Source organism: Arachis hypogaea, chromosome 18, assembly GCF_003086295.3.
Source record: "Arachis hypogaea cultivar Tifrunner chromosome 18, arahy.Tifrunner.gnm2.J5K5, whole genome shotgun sequence".
NCBI lineage: Eukaryota > Viridiplantae > Streptophyta > Magnoliopsida > Fabales > Fabaceae > Arachis > Arachis hypogaea.
Window position 1 is genome coordinate 128,827,781 of NC_092053.1, and position 12,173 is coordinate 128,839,953.

Sequence of the window (12,173 nt, forward strand, 5' to 3'; positions counted from 1 at the left end):
ATAGTATTTTCGTTCTAGTAACATGTTATGATTTATACTTTTGTACGAATATTTGTCATAAATTTAGCTAATTTATCTATAACTATACTTTTAGACTTAAAATGAAATGTGTAACATAGAGCACAACATCATATGGCAATTGTTTATCTAATGATGTTAGCAAAATATTCTATTATCGATAAACTTTTGTTAGTTTTTTTGTATAAAGTTTAGTGCAAAATTGATATACTACTAATATAGTTATATATATTTTTATCTTTTTAGGTCTCTTTTCTTATCGTTCAAAAATATTATAAATTTTAAATTGTTTTATTTGTATTTTATTTTAAGTAAATATAAAATAACATATTCAATACACTTATTATATAATAACGATAATAGTATTATACAAAATTTAAAAAATTTATGATTATAAAATATTATTTTTAATTTATCATGTCAAATTAAAATATAAGTGCACGGATTTAACACTAGTAATAGTAACACTAAAACAAATCCTGTTATAACATATATTACTAGCTGACACAGTGACACATCATCACTATATTATACATTCTATTATACTTTGCTGAATTATGTTCGGGCAAAATTTTTTTTTAAATATTTAAGAGAATAAGATGTAATCTCTCACATTTAATTCTATAAGTAAAATCAAAAATAAATATGAAAAAAAATAAAAGAGTTAAATTAAATAATTAACACCATCCAATTTTTTTATTAGAGAGATCCACTTCCAGTCTGTCCACATTATCACGGAAAAATACTAGACAAATTAATTCAAACTCAAACGACACTGACCAACCAAAATAGGAAGACTTATGCCAATAAGTTGTGATTCAGAGGCATTTGTCTCCCATCCCTGGATAGGATTGGGCATGTCTTGAACATAATTAACTTTTAATCTTTTATGCTTAGGAAGCTAGGATAACATGAAATCGAAAATTATGAAATATAACTCAATTGTATAAATTCAAATTTTAAGACTTGACATCTCTATAAATCAACAATATTTTTATATAAATTTAAAAAATAAATAAAATAAACATTAACGGATCAACCCTTTCATCTCTCCTTTATATACAATTAATAAACAGATATATAGTTATACATTACCTATCATTTAATGAAATATTATAATAGAAAATTATAAAATAAAATTAAATAACTATCACAAATAAATATGGAATATTTTTTTCATAAAAGGTACTAGGAACGTTTCTTAATTAATATTTTCATGAACTTTAAATTGTAAACCTTATAACTAAATAGTAAATCTAAAATCTAATATAAAAAGTACAATGTATATTTTAATTCGAGTAAATACCCTTTCCGGCCCCTGTCCATTTTGAAAATTGATTACCCGCCCCCTGACGTTTATTATTTATCAAATCGGTCCTTATTCATTTGCTCCGTGATACCAATTAGCCCTTGAGTTTGTTTCTCCGTTCAAAGTCGACGGAAAATGCTGAGGTGTAACGTGCAGGCCGTGACGTGGCTCTGGATCATCAAACATGGATTGCTCTATAAGCATGTGGACAAATAAGCCCCTGCAGACTCAGCAAAGTGACGTCGTTTTAAAAAGAAGTCTGTTTGCTCGATTAGGGCGAAATCTCAATCTCCCCATTTCTGAACCCTAACACTAGTGCCTGAAGCATGAGCGATCCAGAGCAATCTTCAACCTCTAACACACACCGTTTTAGAAGGAAGAATTTGGTGGGGTCGAGTAGCAATGCAAGTGAGGGCAAGAAGGCCAAGTTCCAGCACCCTAAATGCAAGTGTGGCACCTATGCAGTCATGCAACAGTCTGGGACAGCCAAGAACCCAGACAGAATCTTCCTGGGCTGTTCCCACTATGGCGTAAGTGTGCACCAATCTTCAGTTTATGTAATCAACTTCCTACCTTGTTTAACAAGTTGTATTCACTATAATGACAATTGCAGATGGAGCAACGTCACTGCAATTTTTTTGTTTGGCTAGACGAACTGATTGCTAAAGGTTGTGGCAATGAAGATGACAATGATATTTAAGGAAGAATGATGATGATGGAGAAAAGGTTGGAGGAACTGGAATTCAAGATTCAAGATGAATATGAAGCAAAATAAAAAAGATGTAGTAATAACCATAGTGTGTTTGTTATGCTGGCAATGTTAATTGTGATAACAGCAGTTGTGTTTGTAGTGTTTTAGGGTATATTGTGTTGTTTTGCTGAGTCTGCAGGGGCTTATTTGTCCACATGCTTACAGAGCAATCCACGTTTGATGATCCAGAGCCACGTCACGGCCTGCACGTTACACCTCAGCGTTTTCCGTCGACTTTGAACGGAGAAACAAACTCAAGGGCTAATTGGTATCACAGAACAAATGGATAAGGACCGATTTGATAAATAATAAATATCAGGGGGCGGGTAGTCAATTTTCAAAATGAACAAGGGCCGGAAAGGGTATTTACTCTTTTAATTCCTTATCAAAACCAAAACATAAAATTCTGAATTTTAAGTAAAATTCCAATTCCAAAAGGCAACGAAATAAAAGTCTAGATATTGCAGATGTTCTAATTCCAATTGCAAATTTCTTTATAAACCTTCTAATAAAGTACTTCTGTAAAATTAATATCACTCTCTTTTAATCAAAATATAATTTTACACTTTATCAGCAGGTACACCAAACCGGCACAAAACTGGTGACCATGGCTCCTAGTCCTCTTACCTGATTGATAAATGGTCTGGTTTTCACAAATACGGAAACAACGAAAATAAAACTACAAAATTTCATGTTATCTATAAGCCATATACATCTATTAAGCAATGGCTTTCTTCTTTGGTTTTGATCTTTGCTTTTGTTTCTTATATTGTTCATATAGCTGTAGTGATAGTGTAGTCTTATCCAACTCCTTTCTCAACCTTTCATTCTCCCTAATGTCGCGAAGAAGCGTAAAATGGGAACCAAGTTTCTCATGCAACTCATCCTCATTGAATGAACTTGAAGTGACTGATGCAGAACCAATGGAGGGTGATGTTGCAGGACCATTTGTTCTTCTCTTCTTGTTATTCAATTTTATAGTGCCACTATGTTGCGGGAAAGTTAATTCCTGATCAAGAGACATTTCCATTAAAGCTTGTGTAGGAGAGGTTTTTGAGAGAATGACTTGATTCTGTGCAACACTCATGCTTGATATACCAGAGGCCATTGTTGATATAGAAGGATGATAATGCTTGGACAAAAGATTGAGTTCCCAAAGCACAGAAGCAAGAGCTCCACTTAAATTGGGATCCGTGGAATATGGTTGATATTTCTGCACATCAAAGAGGGAAAGAAAGGGGACACAGTTTAAGTCTCACACATCATTGTAGGTGTTCAATTTATAGATACTTAAAATAAGTGGAGCCGCATTTACTTTGGTACTCTTAGGAAATTAGATGGTAAATTAGCAAATTACTCTGTCTTATATATTATAGCATAATAAATCTAACTATACAAGTATTTAATACATGAAATAAATTTCTTTACATGTATCAAGTTTGAATTAAACTCTAGGTAATTTAACTTATCATCGCAATTCCATTTTCATGGAACTAACTATTTGCGTAATTCTAAAGTATATTTGATGCATGTTTCAAAAGCTTATTTTTATCCAAAAATTTTAGCTATGCAATGGATTGGTTAAATGTAAGATTATTTCGGGTGTTAAAGGTGCGCAAAACAAATCTCTCATGCAATAACACATAATAGAAGATAATTTACTCTTTAGTTTCAGAAAGGTACCGGTGTAATTGCCTATATTTTTTTCTTAATGATTAACATTCCTTTCATGGATACTTCAAAATTTTATAAGACTACAGCGGGAGAAGCCATAATATGGTGACTATAGATGATTTAAAAACTGTGAAACACAGAAGAAATGAACTTAACAAGCTTACTGGGATTGTTCCGGAAACTGAGCCCCCTCCAGTGTCATTTTCCAACAGATTTCTGCACTTCACATTCTTTTGAAGGAGATGCCTTACTGTGACCAATGCTGAAACAGGTTCAAATGAAAATCACATATCAAGTTGCTTTTTCTTTTATTTTATATCTCATTTTCACACTTTTTTTTTGGGTTATGAGAATATTAAAACTTACCAGCCATGGACTCCGCAGATCCAAAGCACAGCGACAATGTAGCCAAACGCTTTATGAATGCAGCAGTCTTTTGCATGTCATGTTGCTTATCTTCACACAACATTATCTTCAAAGCTTCTGCTAACACCTCTCCTTGATCTCTATTTCATATACATGAAACATGAGTCAAATAGAACAACATATTAAAAAGCACGCAGAAAAATGAACAAAAACAATTCATGGTTGTACAACAGAAATTGGACGTTGAAAGGGCCGAGCAGCCCAGTGTACAGGACACCCACTGGTGTGGTCATAGAAAAGGTCAATGCATTTCTAGGATTTGAACCAATGACTTCCAGGCCATAGGGGAGGAGGGGGACGAGAAAAATAAATAGTAATTTCAGTAGCGGATAAAGACTTCAACACTAATGAAACCAACTCATTCAAAATAGCTAGTTATTAAGCAGAGACCAAGGAATTCTTCAAACCTCTAACAGTATGGTTTAGTATTATGATTTTCCAAATTTATACGAAGACTCGTACAAGCAAATCGACAGACATGCACATATGAACAAGTACATCAATATCAGTATCCATGGACTACTGATGAAATACCCTATCTTGCAAGTGATAATTTTCATAATAGTGATAGTCAAATTCACCTTCCAGGCCTGTATTCAAGTATAAGACTGTAAAGATGGACGAAGAAGTCTTGCAAATCAACAATCAGAGCATCAAGATTATTCCTCATCACTTTAAAAGCAACAATGCAACATTGGAGACGTTCAGTCACAGTCAAAAATTTAGGACACTTCTCAGAACTGTTGCCAGAGTTACTACCATCAGAAGCAAGTACTTTGAGATGGTTCATTAGGTCCCCCATGAAGTCGAGGTCAATCAAATGTGAAAACTTTCCCAGTCCTTTGAGACAAGGAGCAAACAATGGGTGGGATTCCACTGCAGATGATGCCCCAGTATTTACTTCAGGCCTGAAAAAGAAAGTGAAGAAATTATGATCCATATGAACAGAATATGACCAGCAACCACCCCAAAAATTTAATACAACATAAGAGAAGAATAAACACTGCAAAAGAAAAAGAATGGAAGTTTTTTAATTAGAAAAATAAAGCAAAGAAAATTGTAAGATATAACAATACATCAAAACCAGCAAAAAGATATACAAAGCATCAAGTTTAAACTGACATATCACTATGTTTGGATACTAAAGGGGAGTCTTGATGCTTTTCTGAGCATCATATGCAAGAAATGCTCACACATAACCCTACGTGCATACACGTATGCTTGCACAACTGAGCAAAGAATCTTCACAGGCTCACAGTGAAGTTCCCCTACTGAGGACCAGCTGCTGGCAGGGGCATATGGTACTCCTCAGCACAAGTGCAAGAAACACAGGAAAGTTCAAGTAAAGCAACTGATAAGTATCTCATCCAATAAACAGCAGAGTTTCTACATGTATCTGAATAATCATTGAAAGAGTGATCATATGATAGTTCTAGTAATTAATTTCTAACAAATTTTCAAAAGATAAATAAATAAAAATAAATTGTTTGTATACCTTTTCTCTGTTCTTTTTCTTATATTACACTCCTCAAACACATCTAGATGTCTCGATTGAAGTTTTTTAATAATCAATATTTTTTCAAGAAAAACAAGTTTCTTTTCCCCATTTTAAAAATTAAATAATAAAAAAAAAAAATCGTCACACCCTATCAATCCAACAACCGATTTTGCCTCACTGTAATTAAAATACACAAACATATTATATAAATACAAACCTGGTTGCTATGAAATGCATTGTGTGCTTCAAAATGCGAAAATACGTCTCAAACACGGCAGAGAGTGTTTCAGATTGCATTTGTCTCCTCTCCATAACATCTGGAGCAAACGATGCAGCCTTGTACTCAGCTTCAACCTACAGAAAGCATCAATTCAATCTTATCTCAAACAATAACCAGAACAATCATAATATGTGATTTATTTATAAAAATTACCTCCTCTTTTGTCTTAGAGATCATTTCATGCTTACTTCTCTTTCTATCATTATCTGGCAACTGATTTGATGCCTCCATGTTTTTTCTCTTCTTATTTTTCTTGTTTTTAAATTTATGATCCTCTTCTTTCTTCTCAGACTTCCCAAGATCCTCATCAAATGAAAGAGACAAAAACACCTGAAGAATTATAAAACAACAAACATCACTCAACAGCTTTGTGCTGAATGAAAAACCTTCCACAAAAAATTTAATGAGTTTTGCAAAGAGCATTTATGATTCTATCACTCTATCAGTTTATAAAGAGCAGCATCAACTTATTAGAGAAAGAGAAAATTGACGACGAACAAAATTCAAACACAATAGAAGTAAAGGAATTAGCAACTCCCATAAGAAACGAAACCCATACCTCAACGGAATCAGGATGCAACTGACAATTATTAGCCTTGACAAGATCGGCAATCAATCGAACAGCCTCTACAGTAGCCTCACCACCATGTTTACCCTCATTTGTAAACAATGATTTAACTGTAGAACAACAAAGTTTCCTGTTAAATAGAAACAAGGAAATTTTATCAGATAGATAGTAAACATAAAAGTCAAAACACACACACACACACACGGAAAATAGATTATTAGCAATAAAATGAATTAGCAGAAATAGTATCTTTCTAAAAGAAGATATTATGGGAAGCTTTTGAAGACAAAAATAGGTAAAACAATTACAAGCTAAACTCACCATTTTTTGAGAAATTGAAATTAGAAAGGTGCTTTGCATTCCAGAAAAATCCAAATATAATATAGAATAGCTCACAGCAAACATACAACTGTACCTTATGGCCTCATTAGTAGAGCTTATGTTTCTGACAGTAGCATCCAACAGGTTTTCCCTGAAGTTGAAATGAGGATGTATGTCGAGCAATGTACAAATACAACGTACTGCTACAAGTTGAAATAAGGGCTTCTTTTCTAAGTACATCAGCCTTTGCAGGTATGCCTGGCAACATAATAAAAAATATAAAAAAACATCTTAGTGGCATAAATATCAAACCACATTAATATCTATATAGTACTTTTAAATAAATATCCTAAATATTTTTACCACCGGGAAAAGTAGGTTCCAGAAGCAACAATGCAAGCATTAGAAGTAAAGTAATATCTGATAGTAAAACTTTCTTTCATCTTAATTAGGTAATCATAGTAAACTAAATCGCACTCAAATGTGAATACGAACCTTGTATGCCGAAAGTAGAGTTGATTCATAGTAACGCATCTTTCTCACAGTCTTTGAAACCTTCATTTCCAGTTCTTTCTCAGTAGGAAGCCTTATTCGATAGCTGAGAAATCACACAAAAGTGGAGCATATATTAAGCAAAAAAGCATTAGTGTGGAAGCAAACAAAATACAGATGTTCACTACATATAAACAATGCAATGTTAGATAGAGCTATTAGGCATACCCAGGGACAATATCTTTAAATACAGCCAAGAGTGACAGAAGTCCAAGTTTAACAATGGTAGGATCATTGTCTTTAGATATCTGTAGCATATCCTTCAGAAATTTAATATTGGACTCAGGGTCTGTAAGTAATGCATTTCCCAACTCTGCAAGTTTACACTTCTTAGATTCAAAAGCCTCCTCAGTTGTAAGATCTTCTTTTACCTCAGCCTGAATAAATATGACATAACATAGCAAATATCACTCGTTAATCCCAAATAGTAGCATGGAGCAGCTGACACCCAAACCAAAAATTAACCAACTAAAATTCATAGTGTAGACTCTAAGCATGCAATCAACATCAGTATAGTGCATAACTAACTAGACAATATAGTGCCCTAACGAAATTTAAACTTCTTAAGACTTGCATAACTGGCCCAACAGCTTTGTTTTTGGGGTAAGCCAATGAAGACAAATAAAGGAAAGCAAAAGAAAGGTTTCATCACCAGAAAAAAATAATCCACCTGCATACATAAAAGAAACCCTAACTAAGAGGGCAGAGGACATCAGCAGTTTAGAATGAGCAGAAGCAAGAAGCCTGCTAAAGTGAAAAAACAGTTGTAGAGAAGGAGAGGAGGCTGTGACTGAGGAAGAGACAAACAAATGAGAAAACCCTATACTGAAGCTTGATATGGGGCAAAATCACCACACAGTCCTCAATAATCTTCAGAGACAATGGGAAACAGTGGCTTTTGTTGCCACCCATGGATCACAGTGCAACCATGGAACTGAAGAGAGGCATTTAAGATGCCTTTGTCAATTTTGTCTGCAACGACACAATGCCCCACCATTGTGGCAGCACAAAATGCCACAATTGACAACTATGTAAAGAATTTTATGCACAACGCTGAGTTCAATGAAAAAGGTAGCACCACATGTGAATATATAAAATTTATAACCAATACAAAGAAAAGCAATTACTTTTTTTTCAAACAAACATGATTGTTAAGTGGCATGAGACGACTATTAGACATTGGAAAGAGATAACTTTAGTGCCTTACTACTAGTGATATTCAGAAAGACAGATCACTTACAAGAAAAATGTTCAGAATCAAACAAGTAGATCTACAATATATTATATAATTATATATGCATTAGCACTAAATAAGGTCGACCAAGTGGAAGAAAATCAGAATATTGATAAAATAACTGGTTGTTGGCCATTTATTACTTTTAGTTAATTCCATAGGCCTCCTTTCTCAATTCCATTGAAAATTTGATACAACAGTATAACAATAATATATAAATAAATAAGATATGGAACTCTTAAACCACAAAAGGAGTTAAAATTGAGAATATTAGGATGACTGAGCAAATACCAGTACAGTGGCTTGTGGTGTTTGTTCCACTTCTGCTTTTGGCACCTCTTTCCCTTGCTTTTTCCCCTCCTTCCTCAACTTCTTAAGTTTGGCTCTCTTTTCAGCCTTAGTTAGCTTCACCAGACTTTTTCTATCATTTACATCCTCTCCCGTTTCCTCTTCACTTGGACCATTTTGTGATTCTGCCTTTGTAGCTGCAAAATGCAAGAACAAAATCAATTACAAAATTGGTCAAACAAAAAGACAGAAAAAGCACCGTTAAGTGACCACAATGCACCTAATTTACATGAAAGGGGTTCTAGATACCTGTCCGGTAATGGAGTTGTCCATCCAAAGACTTGATTGGAAGAACATCAACTCGGTCAACCTGTATTCCTGTTTCTTCTTTTTCCTTCTTGAGAGCATTCTTTCGCAGCTTTTTCTCATAAAGTTTCTCCAAAGCATCATCTTTAGCATCAGCAACTCGAGTAACATGCCTTAGTAATCACCAAAAACAAAAGTCACAGCCTAAGTAAAAATGTAGCAGCTCAAGTCATAAAACTCAAAATGCAAAAGCAATAACCTGACGGTCAGAAAAATTCTCCCAAGTTAACAACCTAAAACTTGTTATTTAACCAAAGATAACTGCTCAAAATTCTCGATTTTTAGTTGTGCCATAAGAAATTGCAAAAGTTCGAAATAGTCATGCACTTGAGCAATGAAGTTTTAGGGTTCCCATGGAGGAAATTCCAATAAACAAAGGTACAAAAGCGAGCATTGTAAGTATGGGAAAGGAGGGGATTTGGAAGAAAGAAACGTACTTGGTGATTGATTGCGTGTCAAGGGTGGAGAATAAGGAAGCGTAACCGCGATTCTCATTGACGAACTGGAGGTCCTCATCGGAGACCTCGACCTCGTCGTCGGGAATCTCCGGCGGGAGCTCCGGTGGAAGAACTATCTTCTCCTTCTGCTTCTTCTTCCCCATTCCGGTTGCGTTGCGTTGACCGCGTTGAGGGTGATAAACAGACAGGACTTCGGAACTTGGAAGGATAGTGAAAGGGTTTTCCTAGGGTTTAAAACTGGGTTTTAGTATCTGTTTTTACGATAATGCCCTTGCTGAAAAAGAATAAGGTATCATTCAATTTGGACCAAACTTTGCACAATCATATGCTTGTTTAATTTCCAGCAAATCAGCCAATATATCATTCACTAGACGAATTTTTTATTTTTAATATTGGAGTGGTAGTGGTGTTTTTTTAAAATGTGGATTGTTGGGGTGTTATACTCAAATGTGGGATCGTTTAATTAGAGAAGCAGAAATCGGACCGTCCGATTTATTAGAGGTACAGAAATCGGACCGTCTGATTTGTGGGAGGTACACAAATCGGACCTCCGATTTCTGTACTTCCACAGTTTTGAAAAGGTTTAATTACTCTGTTGGTCCCTATAGTTTAGCGAATTTTTCAATTAGGTCCCTACACTTTTTTTTCTTTCAATTGGGTCCCTGCCCCCAATTTTTTTTTTCAATTAGGTCCCTACCGTGACCAAACTGTTAGATTTAACGGAATATTCTGTTCCTAAGTTAAAGATTCCCTAACTTTATGTGAAATCCCTAATACTCTTTCACTCATATTTTTCTGAAATACCATTTTACCCTCTTGAAAACTGTTCGGTCTCTTCTCCCAAACTTAGAGAAGAAACTCGTGTGCATGCCTTGCTTCCCAACTCCCTCAGCTGCAGAGATTAATCCCACCGGAATATTGCGGGAGGGTTTGGCATCTCCGATATCACTGCCGTCGTCGTAGGCGTTGCTTCTTCCTCTAGGTAAGACAACGCTCAACGTTTCACTGGTTGAAGGGTTTTTGTTCTTTTCTCCTGTGAAAGTTTGTCATTCTGTTTATTAGAGCTTCCTTGTGTTTCTCAAAGTGTTTGAAGAGGGATTTATGGCATTATTTTTTTTTTTTTGGTATGCAGTTATGGGTGATTTGGATTTCAGTATCGAAATTTACCATGGTGGCAAATTTATTGACAATGGACAACGATTAGAGTATTTAGGAGGAATGATTGTGGAGGATTTACATTTTGAGGTTAATGAATGGTCATTGCAAGAGATTGTCAGTCAGCTAAAGCAACTAGGGTATAAAGGCTTCGCTAGGGTCTGGTACAAGGAAAACATATAAGTCCTTTTGCTTCCTTTGCCTTCTATGATGCATAAGTTGTGTATTTACTAGCTTTCTCACTTGTACATCTTTAGTTTCTTTGGCTTTTTAATTATCTCACTTCATCTCCCAATTCTTCACTTGTATAAGAGAGAAAGACAAATAAGTTCGTAACTTTATAATTTGAAAACATATAAGTTTTGATTAATTAAAAATACAAAAACGTCTTTCAGTTTTTAAAATACGATATATTTAATTTTTTCCATCTAAAATATATACGGACAAATAAGTTTTCCGAATGGACTTAGATGAAGAATATTTTTTAATTTTCAATTAGTCAAAAATTTATTTATCTTCGAAATAAAAGATTAAAGATCTATTTATTATTTTTTCTTTGTATTTATTGTGCTCTTAGTTGTACTTGTTTTGTATTCTTAGTTGTGCTTGTTTTACTTCTTTTCCTTGTCTTTTTTTTTTTTTCCGATTGTTAGACACAAAAAAATCAAATAAATTTGTATATAATTAAACATTTCATACCAACCATATAAGTTATAACTTTGCCATTTAATACCAACCACAGAAGTTATAACTTTGCACCTCCCCCACCAACTTTGGCATAACAATATTCAATCTATTAGCCAAAACCTTTAACACTACTTTATACACGTATCATTTAATTTTGAGAGATCTGTAATCTTTGAGCTCATTTGCTTCGTCAAATTTCTTAGCCAGTGCCACCTATGTTACGGTTACTTTTCCTTGGTAATTTACCGTTTACAAAGAAACTGGGTATAACTTCCCAGCTGAAGGCCTTCTTGTTTTGAAACTTGTTTAACATTCCATTTTGGTTGAAGCATCTAATAAAGAGCTTCTTCCTTTTCTTTTTAGCATTTCACTGGAAACGGTTTTTTTCCCCTTCTTGTATTGAAACCTGGAGTTCCAACATAGATTATTTCTATTGTACTAGTTATTTATATATACATGAAAAGTTTTTTTCATTGGAAAGTTGTGGTTTGATAATTTTTGTATCATTTGTATTAATATTTCTATATTTTACCAAATTATGGTTTCAAGAGTCTAATCTAGCATAGTATTTGATACAATTAAGCACAG

General features: G+C 34.2%; 1 protein-coding gene across 2 annotated transcripts; it reads right to left on the minus strand.

The window, feature by feature from the left end:
• Positions 1-2,546: 2,546 nt before the first annotated feature.
• Positions 2,547-10,094, minus strand: LOC112771094 (nucleolar complex-associated protein 3). 2 transcript variants are annotated; one of them, XM_025815706.2, is made up of 13 exons: positions 9,723-10,094; positions 9,229-9,398; positions 8,923-9,116; positions 7,566-7,774; positions 7,341-7,443; positions 6,940-7,103; positions 6,516-6,654; positions 6,110-6,286; positions 5,894-6,030; positions 4,760-5,086; positions 4,119-4,258; positions 3,917-4,014; positions 2,547-3,291 (listed from the first exon to the last, which is right to left on the minus strand). In XM_025815706.2, exons 1-13 carry the CDS (start codon positions 9,884-9,886, stop codon positions 2,797-2,799), a joined length of 2,517 nt encoding a protein of 838 aa, XP_025671491.1. In that variant the 5' UTR covers positions 9,887-10,094; the 3' UTR covers positions 2,547-2,796. The 2 variants fall into 2 exon arrangements, with proteins under 2 accessions (XP_025671491.1, XP_025671492.1); XM_025815707.2 differs by having other exon boundaries at positions 3,909-4,014.
• Between the last annotated feature and the right edge of the window lie 2,079 nt (positions 10,095-12,173).